Source organism: Colletotrichum lupini, chromosome 1, assembly GCF_023278565.1.
Source record: "Colletotrichum lupini chromosome 1, complete sequence".
NCBI classification, from domain to species: domain Eukaryota; kingdom Fungi; phylum Ascomycota; class Sordariomycetes; order Glomerellales; family Glomerellaceae; genus Colletotrichum; species Colletotrichum lupini.
The window spans coordinates 5,916,575-5,937,158 of record NC_064672.1 but is presented as its reverse complement, the minus strand read 5'-3'; the positions used below and the strand labels follow the sequence as shown (position 1 = coordinate 5,937,158).

At 53.2% G+C, this 20,584-nt stretch overlaps 10 protein-coding genes across 10 annotated transcripts; 5 read left to right on the top strand and 5 right to left on the bottom strand.

Moving 5' to 3' along the window:
* Positions 1-16: 16 nt before the first annotated feature.
* CLUP02_01774 (DSHCT domain-containing protein) lies at positions 17-3,417 on the bottom strand (the record flags this gene model as incomplete). The annotated part of the gene is made up of 2 exons (XM_049280811.1): positions 17-197; positions 251-3,417. 2 exons carry the CDS (start codon positions 3,415-3,417, stop codon positions 17-19), a joined length of 3,348 nt encoding a protein of 1,115 aa, XP_049136768.1.
* Positions 3,418-4,089: 672 nt separating this feature from the next.
* On the top strand, positions 4,090-4,629 carry CLUP02_01773 (cytochrome-c oxidase chain VIIc; the record flags this gene model as incomplete). Its single annotated transcript, XM_049280810.1, has 3 exons — positions 4,090-4,303; positions 4,365-4,387; positions 4,489-4,629. 3 exons carry the CDS (start codon positions 4,090-4,092, stop codon positions 4,627-4,629), a joined length of 378 nt encoding a protein of 125 aa, XP_049136767.1.
* Positions 4,630-5,148: 519 nt separating this feature from the next.
* Positions 5,149-6,648, bottom strand: CLUP02_01772 (pentatricopeptide repeat protein; the record flags this gene model as incomplete). Its single annotated transcript, XM_049280809.1, has 1 exon — positions 5,149-6,648. The coding sequence occupies one exon, from the start codon at positions 6,646-6,648 to the stop codon at positions 5,149-5,151; it is 1,500 nt and encodes a 499-aa protein (XP_049136766.1).
* A 56-nt stretch (positions 6,649-6,704) lies between these two features.
* On the top strand, positions 6,705-6,986 carry CLUP02_01771 (uncharacterized protein; the record flags this gene model as incomplete). The annotated part of the gene is made up of 1 exon (XM_049280808.1): positions 6,705-6,986. The coding sequence occupies one exon, from the start codon at positions 6,705-6,707 to the stop codon at positions 6,984-6,986; it is 282 nt and encodes a 93-aa protein (XP_049136765.1).
* A 401-nt stretch (positions 6,987-7,387) lies between these two features.
* On the top strand, positions 7,388-8,164 carry CLUP02_01770 (37S ribosomal protein Rsm25; the record flags this gene model as incomplete). Its single annotated transcript, XM_049280807.1, has 2 exons — positions 7,388-7,764; positions 7,828-8,164. 2 exons carry the CDS (start codon positions 7,388-7,390, stop codon positions 8,162-8,164), a joined length of 714 nt encoding a protein of 237 aa, XP_049136764.1.
* A 373-nt stretch (positions 8,165-8,537) lies between these two features.
* Positions 8,538-9,098, bottom strand: CLUP02_01769 (uncharacterized protein; the record flags this gene model as incomplete). The annotated part of the gene is made up of 1 exon (XM_049280806.1): positions 8,538-9,098. One exon carries the CDS (start codon positions 9,096-9,098, stop codon positions 8,538-8,540), a length of 561 nt encoding a protein of 186 aa, XP_049136763.1.
* Positions 9,099-9,915: 817 nt separating this feature from the next.
* CLUP02_01768 (uncharacterized protein) lies at positions 9,916-12,318 on the top strand (the record flags this gene model as incomplete). Its single annotated transcript, XM_049280805.1, has 3 exons — positions 9,916-10,221; positions 10,280-11,116; positions 11,170-12,318. The coding sequence occupies 3 exons, from the start codon at positions 9,916-9,918 to the stop codon at positions 12,316-12,318; spliced, it is 2,292 nt and encodes a 763-aa protein (XP_049136762.1).
* Positions 12,319-14,029: 1,711 nt separating this feature from the next.
* CLUP02_01767 (uncharacterized protein) lies at positions 14,030-15,947 on the bottom strand (the record flags this gene model as incomplete). Its single annotated transcript, XM_049280804.1, has 11 exons — positions 14,030-14,138; positions 14,176-14,250; positions 14,376-14,447; positions 14,520-14,593; positions 14,642-14,717; positions 14,771-15,040; positions 15,103-15,186; positions 15,262-15,383; positions 15,442-15,603; positions 15,641-15,698; positions 15,790-15,947. 11 exons carry the CDS (start codon positions 15,945-15,947, stop codon positions 14,030-14,032), a joined length of 1,260 nt encoding a protein of 419 aa, XP_049136761.1.
* A 1,083-nt stretch (positions 15,948-17,030) lies between these two features.
* CLUP02_01766 (tyrosine phosphatase) lies at positions 17,031-19,013 on the top strand (the record flags this gene model as incomplete). Its single annotated transcript, XM_049280803.1, has 4 exons — positions 17,031-17,133; positions 17,736-18,411; positions 18,468-18,660; positions 18,717-19,013. Coding segments are annotated over 4 exons (1,269 nt in total), but the record flags the coding sequence as incomplete, so codon positions are not given.
* A 951-nt stretch (positions 19,014-19,964) lies between these two features.
* Positions 19,965-20,479, bottom strand: CLUP02_01765 (uncharacterized protein; the record flags this gene model as incomplete). The annotated part of the gene is made up of 2 exons (XM_049280802.1): positions 19,965-20,326; positions 20,404-20,479. The coding sequence occupies 2 exons, from the start codon at positions 20,477-20,479 to the stop codon at positions 19,965-19,967; spliced, it is 438 nt and encodes a 145-aa protein (XP_049136759.1).
* Between the last annotated feature and the right edge of the window lie 105 nt (positions 20,480-20,584).

Here is a 20,584-nt window from a genome sequence, read left to right as displayed (position 1 = left end):
ACCCTTTTTTAGAGTTTTACAGGTACAAACTCTGGGCCGCGACGATGTCACGGCGGATCTTGGCGAGACTGTCCTCGAACTTTTGTGTAAGCTCGTCACTGCCCATGACCTTGGCGCCCTGGCCCATCTGGCGCAGAAGCTCTTCCAGACGGCGGAAAAGGCGGATCAGGGAACCCTCGTAGGCATTGGTCATTTTACTGTAACGTGTCAGTGGACGTAAGATAGAACGGGGAAATTGGAGGTAACGTACCAGATGTCTGCAAACGGCTTGCCTTGTGCCCACGAGTAGACAGTCTCCATTAATTGCCACTTGAAGCCAGCCAAGTACTCCTCCTCGTTGAGCTCAAGCTTGCTCTCCCGGCTGACCTTAGCGACCTGCTTAGCCTTGGCCTGAACCTCCCGGTAGGGCTTGGCCAATTCCTCGCGCAGGGCTGCTGTCTCAAGCTTCTCGTCCAAGACGAAACAGCTGAGTGTAGCAGCAATGAGCTCGGGAGAGAGCTCATTAAAGAAGCGATCAAACAGAAGCTCGGCAAGAACAAGTTCATGACCTTCGGTGGATGAGATCTCACAGGCGACACGAGCCTTAAGCTCGACAACCTCAGACTCGTTAAGGAATCCGAGACGGCGCAGGACACGCTTGCGCGCCTTGAGCTCATCCATCTGCGCAATGCTGTGGAGTGTCGCAATCTCCTTCTTCTTGGACTTGATCTGCTCGCCAAGTTTCTCCTTGGAGCGATACTGAAGGTAGAGCTCGGGCAGCAGTGGTGATCCGTGAAGGGGGTTGGTGAGGAGGCGCGCCTCCAACATCTCAATCTTCCTCATCAGGGCTTTGAAAGACTCGTCATTGATGCCCATGTTCTCAACAGGATCCAAAATGGGCAGTCCGTCGGGGAAGCGTCTGTGAACCTCCCGAAGAGAGTTGCCAACCTCGTTAAGCGCGGACTGAGATTTGCAGTCCTTGGGCATGAAGACTCTGATCTGGCTGATGGACTTGACGCAAGTCAGAAGACAGGGGATAATCTCGAAGCGAGCTCCGTTGTCCGGCTGTTCGGGGTTCGGGTAGGGAACCAGGCCCTTTGGCAGATCAGAGGTCAAATGCCTGGAACCTTCGGCAACAGGTGCGCTCTTCTGGTCGACAACCATCATGACGTCGATGAGGCAGGACTCCTGAGGCGGGTATTCGGGCTCGCCTTGCTTGCGGTTGCGGTCGCGGCGGATCAGATTCGCCACGACACCCCAGCCGAAGTCGGTTCCGCCAATGGTGTTATTGGTCTTCTTGGGGTCGTGAATGCGAACCAGACGGCCGGGCTGCATGAAGTCGGTACAGTGCTCAGGGTGCTGAATGACAGCGCGCATGTCGCTTGTGTACTGCTCCAGCTGGTTGCGGAGGTTGTAGTAGTCCTTGACCGTAGCCTCATCAGCGATGGACATGCTGTCCCTCTCTTGCTGGAGAGCAACCAAGTCACGTTCCAAAGCCGGGACACTAGCACCTGTCTGGAACTGGTGGAAGCAACGCTCAAGCATGAACTCGGGGGAAATAGCCTCGATTCTCAAGAGGTTAAGGGTCATGTTGTAGCCGAGGTAGAAGGCGGAGTTAAGACGATCCTGCTCACCCACGACCATGCCGCGGGCAGTGTCAGGCTCCATCTTGTCGTCAATCATCATGATGACAATACCACGCGTATCCAGACCTCTACGACCAGCACGACCAGACATCTGAATGTACTCGGACGGGGTAAGAGGTCTCCGTTGAACTCCATCCCACTTGTTAGTCTGGGTGAAGACGACAGTCTTGGCAGGCATGTTGAGACCAATGGAGAAGGTTTCGGTTGCGACAAGCACCTTGATCAGAGACTCTTGGAACAGAATCTCGATGGTCTCCTTCAAAATGGGAAGAAGACCAGAGTGATGCACACCGATACCCTTTTGCAACAGAGGAAGCAGGTTCTGGATCTGAGGAAGCTCGCGATCAGCCTCAGATAAGCTCTGGATGGCATTGTTGAACACGGTCTTGACCATGGCCTGCTCCGAGTCATTGTTGAACTGGAAATGAGAGATCTGCAGAGCCAGGTTCTCAACCTCCTTTTTGCTGAAGTTGAAAACGATGACAGGGTGGAAGCTCTTCTGCATGATCATGCGAATGATCTTGGAGATATCAGACTTCATATCGGACGCCTGACCACCCTTTTGTGTCTGCTTCTTGGCTCCCTTGCCCTTCCAGCTTGCATTCGCGTTGTTGGGGTCTTGACCCTTGCCCGCCTCGATGAGGGACATGGTCTTCTGAAAGTTGCCTTCTCTGAACACGCCCTTCTCGTCGACAACCAGGAAGATGCCATTACCACCGGCAGGGAAGAAGTAGTTTTGAAGGGGCGTGGGACGGAAATCAGTGTAGACGACGTGGCACGCCTGGTGATGGATCTTGGCAATCCACTCCGCAAACTGGAAGGCGTTGGGAATGGTGGCGGACAAAAAGACGTAGCGGACCTTATCGGGAAGAAGAATGATGGTCTCTTCCCAGACAACACCTCTGGTCTTGTCTCTCATGTAGTGGATTTCGTCAAAGACGACCCAGGCAACCTCTCGCATGATCTCGGAACCACGGTACAACATGGAGCGCAAAATCTCGGTGGTCATGACCAAACAGCTGGCGGTGGGATTGATCGTGACATCACCAGTCATCAGACCGACATCGCCAAATAGTGCTTCGAAGTCTCGGTATTTCTGGTTGCTGAGGGCCTTGATGGGACTTGTGTAAATGACTCTCTGGTTACGCTTCAGACATTGCGCAATGGCGTATTCGGCGACGACGGTCTTTCCGGCAGAGGTGTGGGCAGAAACCAACACGCTCTCCTCCCTCTCGATCGAAGCGACAGACAGTGCCTGGAAAGGATCTAACTTAAAGCTGTACTGGCGTGCTGGCTCCGCGGGCGGCTTATGCTCGGAGAGGGGGATGTATTCGTAGTCCAGGTCCGGCGGCAAGGCGACTTGGTGCTGGATGTTGTGGGACAGGACGAGCGATTCGTCCTGTGCTGGGGTGAAGACCGCGGCGCCAGCAACCTCTCGGGACTGGGCAGTCTGGAAGGTGTCGGTCAAGACAGGCTGGGCCTCATCTTCCTTCTTCCTCCGCTTGTCCTTATGGGGCTCCTGCTGTTCGTCAGAAGCAGCGGCGGGATCTTCAGTTTCGTCAGCGTCCTGGCCATCCTTGGAGGTATCATCGGCGTCGGGCATGTCGTCGTCCTCTGGCTTTTCGGCGACGCCATTCTTCATTCCACCATCGGCCTTGCGCTTCTTGCTCTTCTTGTCCTTCTTGCGCGACTTCTGAGGGGGCTCGGCTACCTCAGTCTCAGGCTCGGGCTCGCTGTGTGACTCGTTTTGCGCGTCAGGTTGAGCGTCGAAAACATCGAAAAGCTCGTCCATGGTGGGCGATTGCTTGTTGCCAAGCGGGAACAGCAAAGTTGGGGTTGGCGCTTCGTTGGTCTTATGTATGGCGTCAGGGACTCAAGGTTTGTTGATGGACCAATGGCAAGCAAACAAAGCCAAGCCTTTGCAAGCTCTCGAAATGCAAAGACGCGAGACACTTGGGGTGCAGCGGTGTGTCTGTTGGTTTTTGAGGGTGTTGACAAGAGGCAACTCCTCAATTTTGTCTAGTCCCGGCAATGTACGTTCGGTCGCAATTCGCAGGTGCTCGGGCGAAAAAGTTGGCGGGTCGGCCAAGGCGAGCAACAAGGAAGAGGCAGAAAAAAAATTCCAAAATGCATGCATGACGGTGGTTGAAAATCGTCCAGACACGGAAGGCGGTGGCCGCTCATCGTAGCTTCGAAATCCCAGCTGCGGGACTGGACCGTTCGCCGCTACCTATGACTTAGGCTCAGTCACGTGGAATTACATAACCGGGAACAGACTTGGAGATCTTTGGAGCTTAGCCGGCTGCACAGTCTCAGACCACTCTTTTGGATGACTTCAACACCACAATCGCACCTCTCAATACACCCATTACGCTTCGCGATCGCCTCATAACACACCGCCAAAGTAATTAAGACCCCGCGAATACCCCCCAAAGTCCAATTGATGCTGACCAGTGCTCCGTAGATGTTCGCCCGTGCTGCCGCCCGCGCGGTCCCCAAGACCCCTTCCACGGTCGCCCGCCGCGGCTTCCAGACCACCCGCGCCCAGATGTCCTCGCCCTACCACTACCCCGAGGGTCCCTACACCAACATCCCCTTCAACCCCAAGAGCAAGTTCTTCGGCCTTGGCTTCTGGACCTACTCCTTCGTCGGCTTCTTCGCCCCCTTCGGCATTGCTGGTGCGTGCTTTTTACCGCGGCCCCGATTTCCGCCGATATCGAGTACTGACGAGATTCATAGTTTGGCAAACCAAGAAGCCCAAGGTTTAAGGAACCTCTTTGCACATTTTTTCTTGAGTCGATCGCCATTGTAGAGCATGGATTGGGTTGAGACGGAGGACGACTGTGTACACAAGCCGAAATAGAGACTTTTCGTCCTCAATGGATCAGCAGGGAAACCGAATTACGATCTGTCCGTCGCGGCATTCTATGTGATGAATGTGAATCGCAGACCTGGGAGCCATACCAGACTACAGCCCGTGCCCGTGCTGGGATACTCATCATAGGTGAATGGGGATAGAGGTCACAGTTCTCTACTCAAGTGGCAGTGTGCTACATTGTGTCGGCAACTGGACAGTCTCAAGGACTTGAGGGTCAAAAACAGAGTTCACCTCAGTAGGCTACATCCCTTGTCGATTATCCTGGTGCTCATACTGGGATCTTATGCGAATTGAAACTCGGAGCTTGCCGATTTGGCTGGAGGGGTAATTGGTTGTTGCTCGCTGGTACATTATTCCACCACCCAATCACTTTGTCCTCAACTCCCGATATAGAGAGATGCCTGCTGTTGCTGGTGGCTGGAGTGGAGTTGAGGGGGGGTAATAAGGACTTCTTGTGTATATTCAGATAATAGAAAGGCTATTGGATGAAGGTCTGCTGGATACGGCCGGCGAGGTGGAGAGGAGGGGAGAAGGGCTAGATAAGGTGTCAATCATTGACAACAGGACAATGGAATAAGCTTTTGACGGTGAGGTATGGACAGGTAATTGAAATTACTGGTATCTTTGTCTATAGTATAGGTTGTTTTACATTGGCCGTTTCCTGACCGCCTTGTGCTTCTTCTTCTGCTGCCCGGGCCCATGCCGGAAGATGAACGCATCCTTGCCGTCCATGAGTCTGGCAATATAGTGATCCATAAAGTCCGCCCTATCCGGCTCAAGTTCCCACCTCTTCTTGAAATCTTCGTACACCTCCAATACCTTTTCGTTATTTGTACATTTCATGAAGGCCCGAAGCGCCCAAATCATGAGCCAGGTATCAAGTCTTAGACCCTGGACTTTGTTGTCAATCGCCTCAAATAGCGCGGCCAAGACATTTTCAAGCCGGTCACCTGTCCAAGGAGAAAACGGAGATGCGCCATACTTGCTGAACCCTTCGAAGATGGCTAGGAAGATGCTCCCGTGAACTGGCACGTCGAATTGTGGCATCTCGTCCAGAAACTGGGCAGTCTTGCTCAGGTTTCCCTTCGTTATAGCGAAATGCTTAATCAGGATGCGGTACGTTCGCATGTCAGGAGTCTCATGTGCGAGCTCCTGTAGCTGTGGGCGGAGCTCTGGTATCTTTTTGCCGACGCGTGCAAACATGGAGTGAATATGGATGACGGCCTTATCCATTGACGGGTCCATCTGGGGTATCTTAGCAGCCGCCGAGTAGCTGTCCTTCATATACCCGTAAACCTTCAGCGCCGCGTCCTCATCCCCACATCTCAGGAAACTGGAGATGACGCAGTTGAGGACCACGGTGTCGACCATCTCCCCGGCCTCCACCAATTCCTTGTATGCAGCCCGGACGCCGTCGGGGTCTTCGCGGAGCCCAAAGAAGTGAATCAGGCTGACGTGGTGGAAGCGGTTGAAGCTATATCCGCGCTTCTTCATCTCCTCGTAGAGCATCTCAGCTAGTGCAAAGTTTCCAGCCTTGGACGCCGCGTCAAATAGGATGTTGAAAGTGACGGCGTTCCCCTTCACGCCAGACAGCTTTTCCATCTCCTTCCACAGCTGGAGAGCAGCCTCGGCTTCGGTGTCCGTGACTCTGCCGACATATCTGCTTGCTAGGGCCAGGGCATGGTTCCATTCGCTTTGTCGCAGAGCAATCCCGCAATCCTTCGCGTCACCGATGAGGGAGAAGTACCGAAGCATCGTCTGCGTCTCCTTCTTGATCGGGGTGCCAAATATCTTGAGTAAGCGATGGCGCAGCTTTGCTGGCATATGAATCATCCGAGGTTCCGGTAGCGCCGCGTATAGGCTGTGTATGGTGCCCAAATCAACCCTCGCTGGATATCTCATCTTGGTGCTTACAGCAGTGCCAAGCTTGGTGACCAACTGTCCTATGTCTTCATCGCCGCGTAGTGCTTCATGATATGAAGGGTACTGCTGGTCCTCTTTCCTCTCCGATATCGTGAGCGGACTAGGCTCTGGTCGAGCGTATCTGTTCAGGTAGGGATCCCGGGCAAGTTCCAGGTGTTCGTCCACTGTTCCAACATCCTCATGCTCCACGAAGCCGAGTAGGACGTTCTTGTCCTTCCGCATGACTACATGATGTGATCGACTAGCTGAGGTAACGGCGGAGGCGGCAACGTGGCTATATGATCGAGATCGTCCGCGGATGGCCGAGTTTGAGCTTGTCGGGGCACGAGGGCGAACAGAAGAGGGCGCCGGCAGAAAGGTCGACAGCAGCCATGAAGCTGTCCGAGGACACTGAGTGCCCGGTGGGCGAGAGCATCGTGTGCGGTCCCTCTGGTGCTGAGACGCCGGCGCCCTCGAAGGTCTTTCGGTTCGGAGCTCTGGCCGGGAAGAAACTGCAGCTCGAGCTGCGCAGGGTCGAGTCGAGAGAATGGCACCGCATACGGACCCGTCTATCCGGCTAAGTACTTTCATGGGTTGTCGAGCATTGCGGCCAGGGCATCACCGTTCCATCGAAGAGCACGCGCTCACTGGCGAATAGCTTAATAAAATTGGCGTTTGGAAATCGTTGGTGAGCTGCCAGCTGCGTTACTTAAAGCTCCGGGATGATTGGGATGGGAATATTATTTCGCTGGTGAAGTGCATGGGTAGAGTGGGCCCGACCGCGATAGCCGGTGCCGGCGTTAGGATTGGCCGACGCTCCAAATTTCTGAGTTGCAGTTCGCGACGGACGGAGCTCATCACCTGCAAAGGCACCCCAGACAGGATCGAACAGTCGTGCCACATCCGCCTCGATCTCAATAGTGAGTCTCAATTGCCCAAAAGATGCAGCTTACCAGACATCTGACAAACTTGGCAGGTCAAGATGGGGCGACAGATCAGGCCTGCGCGGATCTACCAGACCGTGAGCCAGGAGCTCAACTCGAAAATCCTCCCAACGTATCCCGTCTATGAACCACCATGGTTCCAAGTCATGAGGGATATCCCCCCTTCCGAAATCATTACGAGGCCGGCTATCGTCAACACCCAGAACTCCAATCGCAAAAATCGCAAGCCTCAAGGCATCTACAAACCTCAACAGATCGTGCACGAGGAGGACTCCTTACGGAAGACGTTCTTCAGAGACCACCCTTGGGAATTGGCGCGCCCAAGAATGATTTTGGAAACAGATGGAAAGGATTATCAGAGATGCGACTGGTCCAAGGGTGTCCGCCAATACAGAACGCCTCTGACCGGTGAATGGTAAGCTAACCCCGGCTGTTCAGCTCCTCCCTCCCCTCGGAGCCACAACTAACAAACAGACAGCGTCGTCCAGCGCCAGCTTTGGCTCATGCACAACAAAAATTACCCGAGAGCAAAGGCATACGACATTGCAAGAAAGGAGTTCTACGCGCTGCGCCAGGAGGAGGAGATTGAGAAGCGCGTTGCCAGGGAGGAGGCGAGACACGTCGGGGCGTACTTTGGCAAGAACAGGTTGCAAATCGCACAGGACCTGGAGGACAAGGAATTTGAGGTCTGGAAGGGCTGGGCGAGCAACAGAGCTGTCATGATCGAGCAGGCGCGCACTGCCAGTTACGCCAACTTTGGCGAAGAGGCGACGGATGAGGTTGCTGTCGGGGCGGAGGCGGAGGCGGCGGCTTGAGCAGAGAGGCCCCGGGCCTTGTAAGTATATGTACTACAAAGATCTGTATAATACCAAAATTCCAGGTTCCTTCGACTGCGAATAGTTATTCGATGTGCCCATTTCTGTGCCTGGCCCTGTGAACAAATTATTGGGAAGAGTGCCGTGGCCGTTGTGGATTGATCTTCACGCTTCAAGATCAGTGGCTACAAGCTAGCTGGGTCGTAGGTTATCAGAATCAGCCGAATTTTTGCTTCCATCGAGTGAATTGAGCGTATGGTCCTGTATTGTTGAAAAAAGGCATGGGCCTATAGCTATATAATTTCTCCGATGCCAAGCATTCACCGACCTCCTTTTCTACCTAGGTCAGAAATGGTTGAGATATGACAAATTATCATATCTTCTTTCTCACAACCATACAACCTGCATTGGTCACGCCGTAGGCCTTGGCTACTTGCTCATGCTGAACCAACAAGATGTCGGCAATGCCAGTGTAATGAAACAGCTTCCCTGTCAGACTGAGGGTCTGAATTCTGGCCCACGACTCAACGTAGACGACCTGCATGGTGTCTTCTGGAACAACGTAGAGCATCTTGAGGAGGTATGCCGCTAGACCGACGATGAAGCCAGTGGCAGGGCCATTGGTGAGAATGATGTCGGGAAACTGCTGGCGACTTCTGGGGCCCTTGAAAGGAGAGGACAGCAGCAAGGGGAATATCTCAGCCACCGACATCAGGGCGGTAAAGGGCGTTGTAAGTAGGCTCTGGTGAATCTTTCTAGCTCTCGCAACGATGTGTTTGTCAAATGTTCCCACTTGTCCCTCGCCGTGGGTAGTCCTGAGCTCGTCTTCAAAGGCATTCAGGTGTGTGAGTGACATTGAGTCGCCACTAGAGATGAGATAGCGTCGGTGCATGTCGGGGACGTCGGGAAAGCTGATCTCCATCATGGCTAGCATTTCCTTGGTGTGGCCACCTGAGCCCAAGACGACGAGGAAGTAAGCTCCTTTGAGCAAGCTGGGACTGGTGGACTTCTTCGCAGCGACATCAGACAGATGAATTGGTCGCTTTAAACGAGACTGCTGGATTTGAAGGTGGCGGGCCTACATACTGTCAATATTGAGTGGGTTTCCAAAGACAAGTTGATCAATTACCGTGATAAAGACACTGCTGGAGATGACACCCAGAACTAGGGTTAAGAGTAGGGCACTCCATGAGGACTTGAGAATGAGGCCTAGGCCAAGGACACAGAAAGCAGACGCAATACCGATCAGAGTAGATGCAGCCGCCATATTGTCATGTTATAATGAGACCTTTACTCTTGTTTAATTGCCATTTCCCATCAGTGCGTGGTGTTGTTGCGATTATTCAACCTGTTGAAATTGATGTATCAGTAGTGTGTTCTGATAAAATGAACAAATATTACTCACAGCTTTGCGTCTTATGAGAGAACGTTTAGAATGTCGATCTTCGACGGCTAATCGGCTGCAATAAGAACCAAGTAAGTGATTTCCCTATTGAAAGACCAAATCTCGCTTCATCGACGAGATATCAAAAGCCCTTCAGTCTTGAGGCGAGTGGCTTTCAAGTGGATATAAGTGCACCGCTGGCAGTGACTGAAGCTGTCACTGGAGACTTGTGGGGACCCTGTGTGATAGATCCAATTGGAGCAGCGGTGCTCCAAGCTTCCGCCTTGTGCCGGGCTTCAGAAGGTACTCCGTACCTCAGTGTAGGTAATCCGCTAGGGGGCTCCTGACAGAAAAAGCGGATGACCTCATGTTCCTGCTGGGACTTGAAGACCCCTGCGACTTCCCCTGCTTTCTCCCAGGAATACGTGCAGACCGCCCGGCAGAATCTCGAAAGTTCCGGGCTACAACAATATTGACGAAAGACATACCGTCAACCTGCATAAATGCTTTGTATGGCCCGAGGAGCCTCGAACCTCAAAGCGCAATGGCAAACTTGAGAAGCGGCAGGCTTCTGACCTGCTTTTACTGCGGCAAACGGTCATCAACAAGATACGATGGCCTGATTTCGGAATTTCTCTGCCTAAAATGCGACGCGACAAACTATCTGGACGAGGTGAGTAAACTAACCCACGGCACAAAGCAAGTCGCGATACCATCTGACAGTAACCTAGCGCGGAGACATCACCGATCCTCCAGTAGCCAAGACCACCTCAGCGCCTGCTGCGACGACGTACGCGATACCGCGATCTCAGTCCCCCGACTTCAGTACTCCATCACAGAGCATTTTCTGCCCGACATGTCTCAAGAACCAGCATCTGTTCACCAGCTCCCTGGCACAATACCTGCCTGAAGACCCAGACCACCCCGACTATGCCGAGCTCGAGAGAAATATGTACAAGTTCCGTCGACGACTCGAACAGCGATACCCTCAGATATGCGCCCAGTGCGAGCCCAAAGTTCAAGCTCAGCTGGATCAGGCCGGCTACACGGCGCGGACCGACCATCTACGACGCATGATGGATAGGAGCAGGAAAGTCAGGGTCGCTCCAAAACAATTAACCTCGCTAGATATTGCGGCTAAGATGGGAAAGTGGCTCTGGTTTGGTGGTATTTCTTGCCAATACCTGTGGCATGTCGCATCCTTGGCTGCTGTCTTTGCGACGCAATATGATGAAGGGCCAATGCGAGACCCAGACGCGGATGCCGAAAGCACAATGGTACAGAGACTTTCACTTGCTCTTACACTGCTTCTTCCTCGGCCTGAGAGACTGATACACTGGAGTCTATGGACCAATGCTGTGAGCATCTGGTGGAACCCCAAATTCGTTCAGGTCTTCCGTGGCTTCTCTCGTCATATCCTGGGCTTGTCACACTGGTACACCTTTCAGGGGCTCATCATCTTCACTCGATTTCTTGCCATGAGAATGACCGAAATGAAAGGCGGGCGATCAGCCGAAGGAAGTGCCCAGATGAGCCTCCATGGACTGATGGCTGTGTTGATGCTAGCTGTGAGTGACACGAATTACGATCTCCCGAAGGCGCTGCTGACTCGATGCTGCAGATATACATACTTGCCCAACGATCCGTACGTGTCGACATGACACCGCTATTCCAGAACACCGGAACACCAGCTGCGTCACCACCAAGACCGCAAACGGCGCAAGCTCGAGAGGACGACAACAAGAACATGGCGAATCTTCTGGACGACATTCTAGCCGAGTCCAGCCCGAGGCCAGGGATTCCTCCAAGTCCAACGAGCGTTGGCTCAGCATCACCAGCACTCTTCCAGCGGGAATTGCAGCACAGATCGAGCAACCGGAATATTGGCATCAACACTCCGCAAAAGCTGCCTCAGCCCCAGTATTCGGAGGAAATGGATTGGTCTCCGACACAATCCAAACACCGGGCCTTCAACGACTTTGGACCCCCAAAGGCACCGAACCAGGTGTTTGGGCAACCTGATTCAGGCCCCAACTCGAGCCCGTTCTGGTACAAGGTTCCTCCCGCGCCGATAACACCGGCGCAAAAGCTTCGCAACGGTCCCAAGGTGTTGACGAAACCGGTGGAGAAAAAGTCAATCTTCACAACCGGCAGGACGGATGCGTCCAAATCGCGGGGCGAGGACGCGAGCAGCGACACGGGCAAGGTGGCATTTGCGCAACCCACGTTCTTCGCGCCCTCGGCAATGTCGAACCCCAGTGATCCACGCAGCTCCTTGGCCGATCTGCTCAATTCGAGTTTCACGCTGAGCCTAGACGACGATGAAGAAGAGGGAGAGACGTCGGCGGCAACGAAGACGGAAACAGGAAATAGGTACGCCGAGCTTGCGAACCCCGGACCTTCGGCACGAACGGCTGGTCTGCGTAACAATCGCTTACTGGACGTTTTCACCTTGGCGATCCTCCTCGGCGCGTGGCTCCATGCGACATCTGCGTCATACCCGTATAGCCGGGACGTAATGTTTGGCGCCATGCTCCTGAGTATGGCTATTGCCATTCACCTCACCAGCGACGCAATCAGGGACATGCGCAACGAGAATACGCCCAGCTTGGCGTCCATTATCAACACGTCGCTCGGGATAGGAGAGCTGGCGGTGGCATGTCACTTTGCGCTCCAAATATGGGGTGATCGGACGCCGACGTCCGGATTGCACGGCGCGTCGGTCATTGGAGCGATACTCGCGCATGAGATGTGGAATGCTGCTTGCTAGAGCTCATCCTCAGATCCCGTTGGCCTCCGTCGGGTGTTGTGGAGAAAGAGACAACAAGACACCAAAAGAAACACATGAGATGAGTAACACGAAGCTTTGATTGGCATTGTTCAGCGGCGTTTATCGGAATTTGGGTATAAGGCTGCATAAGGGGCACACAGGAGATTCATTGCCTGGGTGACCACTTGGATACACCAACGGAGAAGAGAGTAGAGAGAGGTTCATGGACTTGACGTCTTTGCGCCCTTTGGTTTTTGGAGTTTACGGGTAGGCAGCTGTGTCGTTGAATAGTTAGACAATGGTATATCGACGATGTCGAACGGTGTTACGGCGGCCCCAGTGGTCCAAGTCCAGCGAAGTCTGGCGGGACCGGGGGCGGAGTGGAGGGCTTTGGGAAAAAATGAGAATTACCGATCATGCATACTACCGCCGTTCCACGCGATTTTCCTCTCTCTTTTCCCCGGCTCGCCCTCGCTCTCGGGTCCTCTGATCCATCGTCTCCTCTCTGAGAAATCAAATTTGTTAGCCTCGATGCGAGTGTGCGAGTACCTACTTAATGGTGTGGTCCAGCTGTGCGTTTGGCACCCGCTAGTCTGCGTATTAGTGGTGCGACGGGCTCTGTTTGCTTTCGGTCGAGCCGGGGCACCGTTAGGAAGTACAAGTACTCCGTAGAAGGTCGCGGCTGAGTGAGCCGGACGAAATATCGAATCAACTGCCCGTTGTATGGCTGGGCCTGCCATGGAATCCTCCGAGGTAGACCGACGCTACGGGCCCGGTGTACGCTAGAAGTATAGAGAGTTATTGCTAACCTTGCTACGCGTATGCTACGATGCTGTTCCGAGCTAGATCGTGGTGCTTGATGGCCAGATGGGGGAGTGCTAGCACACGCCAGAGGCGCCGCCATGGCGTCGTTCATCGCATGGCCTGGGCTCGTCTGCATGCCTTCGATGCTGTGATTTCATAACGCTGCTTTGTATTCGTGGATCGCGGGGTTTACCCTCATAGCATCATCTGTCAAGTTTTCATCGTAGAGAATTGGTTCCACTAGTTTACGGTCGGTCGTGGGAAACAAGCACGACAAGATGCCCAGGATCTTGTTCGGCATCTCACTCTTTTTGGGTCTTTGGGATAGTGACCCGAAATTGTGAGGCCCGGATCCCTGATGACAGGAGCAAATTCAAAGTACCTGAAGTTGATGCGAAAGAGTCTTGGAAGATAACAAGTGATGATAAATCCAGGCGAGTCTCCGCCCGCCGGTGGGACGGACGTAAGTAACCCGCTCGTTCGCGAGGTTACCAAACTTAACACCGAGATGGTAACGGGGAATCATCCCGGTCAGCCTCATCGAGAAAATCTGACAGGCATCTGCCGCTCGGTGCCGAAAAAGGCGAATGTGGCCGGCCTACGAGATATGGGTACCAGGACCCTAGCCAAAATCATTGTTCGGTGAGTAATAACAGCTTAGTCTCCACTCAGCAGGATTCGAGCAGTGCTATCTCTCTCCGTGCTGCGTAATAAAGTTGTACTCCAGTATGAGTACGGATACTCGCCCTCTCACAACCGTGGTCCGTCAGAAGGTTACCAGAAGCACTAAGTAGTACGCATTTGCAGTAAGCTTTGTGATCGCTAATGGGTACTTTTTTGTGCGATGCTCGTAGGGCAACTCCAGACGTGCCGGTATTTCCGGGTGGCTACCGGGTAATGGGGATAATCAGATAATCATCGTGGGCCGCAAGGTAAGGCTTTCCTTGATTTTGGGCTGGGTATGGCACCAGCTAGCGTCACCAGTACCGTGATAAAGGCGACTCAAGGCCCCAATGCTTCGAGTTGTGATGAAGAGTGAGGTAATGCCGTCACTTTGGCAGCCTGGCTGAGACGGAATTGGCTGGTTCGAGGGTTGGAGACAGGTAGTGTTTGCTTTTCCCCTTCTCTCTTTTGCGTCATGTCAGCAAGTAAATAGGTACACCGAGGTACCTTACGTCGCTTACCTCGCTATAGTTACCAGGAAGTCGGTACACACAGTATAGAACCCTTGCGTGGGATTCCGTACGGCTTACACAGCCTGCCAGCCTCTGCTGAAGCCACAGATGTTTGCACCAATGTAAGTCGCATGCCACGCTCGGTCGAACCTGTGCGGGAGTCGTCTGTTTTGGGCGGTGTCCGTACCAAAGGGGCATATGACGTACTGAATGGATTGTCACTGCGAGGCGAGTGACAGAATGCGACAGTCTGGAATGGTGATGAAGCAACCAGAAGAACCCCATGTCTTCATCAGCTATTCCCTGTGAGATAATAGGTATGCGTCTTTGGTAAGTTGGTTCACCGTACTGTCGAATACAATAAGTTGTGTGGAATGAAGTGAGGTCAGCGAGATTCGAGGCGGGGGTGGGACTGGAATGCTGGTTTGTCCAGGAGTTCAGTTAGAGTCTCCGTAGCCGTCTGTGTAGCGAACTTTGGCGCTTCTTTCCGGCGGTTGCGGGATGACTCCAACAGAATAGAGTCACGTTGACAGTTGCGAAGATCAGTCATCGAGCTTCCGTATGTCGTGGGCGCTCGATCGACGCAAGACGAGGCTGTTCGTATGTGGCTGGGTGACGCCGTCCGAAGACCCCCGCGTCCGCCGTCCGCGTGAGTTCCCCTACTGGCCATGACATGGCACGACAGGACGCAAGAGGAACAGTGGCCTCGAGCCGGGGCGATGCAGACGATGCAGGGCGCCTGTCTCGGAAGGCCAACCACTGCTGGACACCACCCATTCAGCATAAGTCGAGCACTAATACCTACTTTTGTTGATCGCTGATCGTCCATGGATAGGCGTATTGCGAGAGAAAGTTATTTGGAGAATCCCTGCTTGAGTCTCCCCTCTCACTGGTCCAGTGGTTGTAGTCCATAATAACACACGGTTTAAATGCAGCTCGACCGGCGGACTGTCATGAAGGGGACCAGTAAGGTTTCGAGCAAATGTTCCCCCAAGATGCGACTCTAATCGAGACTGGCAAAGTCTGGGGAAAAGTTGATGGTTGGTGTCCTGTTGATCCCAGCATTCGCGTTGCGAGCAATAGCAACTGTACTCCGTACCAGTCGTGCCAGTGCGAGGTACAACCGTTAATAGCATGGACGGACGCGCATCGCTTTATCGGTCGGGTTTGAAGGCAATCCGCCACTCGCGGAAGACGGGAAGAGGAGATCACCGATCATATCAAGTTTTGGGTTGAAATTGGTAGAGAGGTCCAACCGCGGGTTGGCGCTGAATCTCTGTAACTGATCGGTGTCTGTCGAGTCTGTCTGTCAAAGTGGTGCACTGGTGCTGCCACAAGCAGACGCATCGACCGGTGCCCGCCGCCTTCCCTTTTGCCTCGTTGTCCTGGTGCGCCCCGTGGCTGAGAGTTGCCGATCATCTGTGGCTGCTGCGTCAGCGCTCAGATCATCGGAGGGTTTTCTTTCTTCTCGCTATGCGTGCTCCGTACGGACCGCTCGCTGTTTTGCTGTTTTGCTGGTCTCTGCGCTTTCCTTTCCCTTTCTGTTGGCTGGTCCCTGATCGCTTGGCGGTCTGCCACAGTTGTCACAAGTTTGTTGTCGCCCCTTTTGGGACTTTGCTGTTGAAAGCCCGAGACAGCCCACCCAGCCATCGTGGCATACCTTTACAGGCTTGCTATGGGGCTGGAGGATGTTGTTGTTTCGTTGCGCGGCCAGCGAGTGTCCATCTTGCCAGGTTGATGCGAGTTATGATGATGTTGTGGATTTGTGATTGTTATACCAAACTCCAAGGAAGAGACGGTCGTGCAGATTAATGGGAGTTAGGTTGCTGGGTTGAATACCTACGGAGTATTGAGGTACGTATCCCGCATTTCGCATCAAAAAGGTGCTAAGAATATCATGCCTGAGGGTTGATCTTAGGTACCTAGGTTCCACGGGAAAGAGGAGTGAAGGTACGTATCGCCACAAGTATCCGTACCTCCCCTTCTCCGTCCATTCGCACCTTCCATCGTGTCAGAATACGTACCCAGTCCCCCAAACAACGGTCTCTCTGCTTCTCTCCAGCTTGGCTCTTACGGGTCTGCGGCTCCAAAGCTTACAAAGTCAGCTCGGCTCAAACTTCAGTGGCAGAGTGGCCCAGAGTCGCACCTTGTTTGTTTGTGGTTTAGTGAGCGTACCCTTGCTGCGTCCCCCACAGTCCCATCTCTTGTATCTCCAGCGTGGACTTTGGGGGAGAGATACATGGTCAGCCGCGTCCTCGCCCTTCCTAGCCTCTCGCTGGCCTGAGGTCTGCATTGGCCGGGTCCAGCCCACTACGGAGTACACACTCGTCACCTTGGAAGCATTGCATTTTCCCTTTGAATTTTCTTGTCCCTCACTGTCTCCAGCAAAAACTTCAGAGAGCCCAGTCTGAGAGTGAACCTCCAGAAGTATTCATGTACCTCTGTGCCGGTGGAAGTAAGGTACGACAGGTACGGAGTACATACGTCCCTTCCCCAAATTTCGTGATGCCACCACCCCACCCCTCCTCCTTTTTTTTTCGTCTCCCCTTCGTGCCTTCCTGGTTCTCCATTATCGAGACTGTCTCCGACCTCCGCCTTCTAAGTCCGTTCAGGTCTCTGGCCGTCACCCATCAAAATCAATCTTTTTCTTCCTCTCTCCGTCTGCCTCTGCCTCTGCCTTCCCCTCTCCCCCTTCCTAAAATTTAAACCAATACTTGGGCCTTGAACCTGAGACAACCCCCAAGGCAGATCTTTCTACCCACTTCACTTCGTCTCGTCTTGGCCAAGCATTTCGACCAAAAGCCAAGCTATTCGTACGCCAGCAGAGAAGAAAAAGGTACGTAGCAGCAGGCCTTCCCCGTCATTCACCTTTGGGTTCCTTGCGCGGTCAGTCAGGGCAGGCAGGCTCAGAGGTACCTCATCACCAAAGCCAAGGCATGGGTGTACTTCAGCCTCCTCCACCGCACCCACGTCCCACCCACCTCACGCACCACACCGCGGACCATTCATTCAACCCATCCCACACATTACGATGCTCATTTACTAACCCGCTCCTCCCGCGCGCACCCAGGGTCCTTTTCCTCTTTCTACCTCTGCCTTACTCCGTACTTCTACAACCAATACCAATCAACTATCTAAACAACCCCCCAAACACTCTTCATTTGTCTCTCTCGCCTGCACAACCGGGATTTCCAAATTCGTCACCGAGATCTTGCGAGAACGAACCGTCGCCTACGCCTGCGACAACATCAACAAGACCACCTTACCCGCGATTCACGACAAGATGGACCTCAATTTCCAACTTGCCGCCCGTCAGGTTTCTGCCTGTGCTCTTTAGAGACACGCAAAGGGACATTTTTCAACACTGCCTCTTGTCCCACGGGAGGAAAAACATCATTGCACGCTTTTCAACACTCCTCAAAAAATAAATACCAACAGACAACACGTACCGCTTCGCTCACACGACCACTTACCCTTTCCTAACCTTTCTCCGAAACCCTGAACTTTACTACCCACGAACCCCAGAAGACATAAGTACTGCAACACCCGTGAACAGTCACGCGATCAAGCTCACTCCACGATCACTCCACCCACGACTTACACCATTACCCCATACCATGGCTGGTGCCGTGGTCTCCAAACGAAGTGCGAGACAGTTCCTCGAAGACGAAGGCGGTCATCCCGCAGAGCATCCTACCTACCACCCCGCGAGACGCAACTCCAAGCAAGACGATCCCGTCCCTGTTGAGATGGCCGACAAGTACCAAATCAAGGGCCCTTCGCGGCAAGGATCGCGCGAGTCCGTAGCTGGCTCCGACTCTACACTAGAAGGTTCTTTACAGAAGCAGATCATGAAAGCGATTGAAGACGATTCCCAAACGGCCGCCATTATTGGAGAGAAGACATTGGCCAGGCGTGAGGATGGACTCCTCAAAGTCAACGACCAGGCGAAATCGCCTCTGGGCCCTACTATGTCGCCTGATATTGAGCGAGTCTTGCCAATTGATGGACGACCAATTAACTTTGGCGTTGTTGTCCCCGGAGTCTATCGAAGCAGCTATCCCAAGCCTGAAGACTTTGGCTTCATCCGCAATCTTGGTCTCAAATCAATTGTGTAAGTCACTACAGGTTCCGATTCTCGCCAGCGGCCGTTTCTAACATAGCTCTTAGTACCCTTGTCCAAAAAGACGACGTCGATGAGCCTTACACTGCTTTCATGTCAAGCAACGGTATTCGTCACCATGTCTTTAACATGAAGGGTACCAAGAAGGAGGCCATTCCCATTCGCACAATGAAGTCAATCTTGCGGCTTGTTCTGAACCGAGAGCACCACCCCCTCCTCATTCACTGCAACCATGGCAAGGTATGTCTACAACACCAGACAGTCTTGGTATCGTTCGCCCACTAACATGACTATAGCATCGCACTGGCTGTGTCGTTGGCGTGGTTCGCAAGGTGACGGGCTGGGAGCTCAACACCATTGTTGATGAGTACCGGGCATACGCTGAGCCCAAGATCAGAGACTGCGACGTTAAGTATCTCACCGACTTTGATCTCTCGGATCTTTCCAACCTGTTTGTCCACGAAGCGAACATGCGGTTTCGCATTCGACACTTTATGAGAGTGACCCTATTCACTGTCTTTGTCGTCTTCGTCTGGTTCATCTCGGGGCATAGAATGCAGACGACAGCCAGACGCGTCAAAGAAGTGAAGTAATCGTCCCTGTCGCGGGTGTTACAGACTCTGGCATTTCTGCATGATGCTTGGCATTGGGCGGATCTTGGCCGAAGTCTGAACTTGGTGGAGCGCAGCGCAACATGGTACAGCACTCTAGAAGTAGACTGGAGACTGTTACCCAGCGACGATACCATACACAAAGACAGAAGAAGACTACACAGCGATGATGAAAGACAGGGGAGAAGGCTGTCACAGCACCGGTGAGAGGAAGATCGACGAGATGAGTCGAAGTACAGGAGAGGGAGCAGAAGAATAAGGACACACAAGAAGTTTGGTACATTGGGACTACCGCCCTCAAAGATGCAGCATAGACTGCCTGGGTTGGACCGGCTTCCTTCAATTTTTCTTTGTATGGATAGACAGAATACTGGGGACTCATCAAGAGCTGAGATGTCTCCTTTTGGCGTTAACTCGAGACTTGGGAAGTCATCGACAATGGCATTTCATCAAGTACAGGCTTTTTCCTTTGCTTTTTTGTTGTAGTGTATTACTATCTTGTTAGGGTAGTTTGGACAGATGACTATTTGGGGAGGTTATGACCTTTCTGCAAACGCAATCGACTCAAGTCAACGTAGCTGATTTCTACATTGTCGAGATTCGTGTACATACTATTCCAAAAATTTGGTCTACCCTTAAAGTGCCCGTTTCTCCGTCTCCACGCTTGCTATTTTCGTGTGCAAGCATTGATTCCCCCAAGCGCTTATCGAGATCATGGTATGTGTGTATGTCGATCCATCCCCAGACGCTACTGTTTCGCGTAACGACGTTTCGTCTCATGACTCGACGTATGTCATTATCCTAACAGACTTCCCCTATAATCGTACAATATTCCTTACAGTCGATACTATTAAAACATGGCCCCCCTCGAGTCTTTTCTCTCCGCCTGGCATCTCTCAAAACTTTTGTCTTCTCCGCCCTTCTCTCCCTATCTCATGACTCCCCGCCCCAGCGATTCCTCTCTTTCCTCTCCACCTCATCCTTCTTCCGATCGCCATTGGCGTACACCCACGCGCCGGCAGCAGAGTTGGCAAAGCCCATACCGATGGCGGTGCCGCGGACGAGGCCGCGGGCGGTGAACTTGCTTCGCAGAGGTTGGCGGCGGCGCAGGGCGAGGAGGGCGTAGAGGCCCGAGAGGGCGCAGGTGAAGCCCGCGCTGTCTGTGGGGAAGCCGGCGAGATTGACGTAGCTGCTGAAGAGGAGGGCGGGCGCGAAGGAGGCCGGAAGGATCTTGAGGGGCCGGCCGTGGAGGGCGCCGATTAAGATCGCGTGTATTGCGGGCGGGAGGGGGTTTGCTGGAGAGTGTTAGTGGGGGGCAAGATGAATGGAATTGGTTTTGGGGCAGTTGGAGTAGAGGGGAGGTGGTGCGTACTGCCATAGTCGTGGATTTTGCTGAAGATTGATGACTTGACGTCTTCCGTGTCTGAGAGGCCGTTGTCGGCTGCCATTGTCGCTGGAGAATTTGGGATTTTGGCGACCGCAAGACTGGGCTGATTTCGCTCTTGGAGCGAGGAAAGGATATCGTCACTGATTTTTTGGAGTCGCAGCAGGGA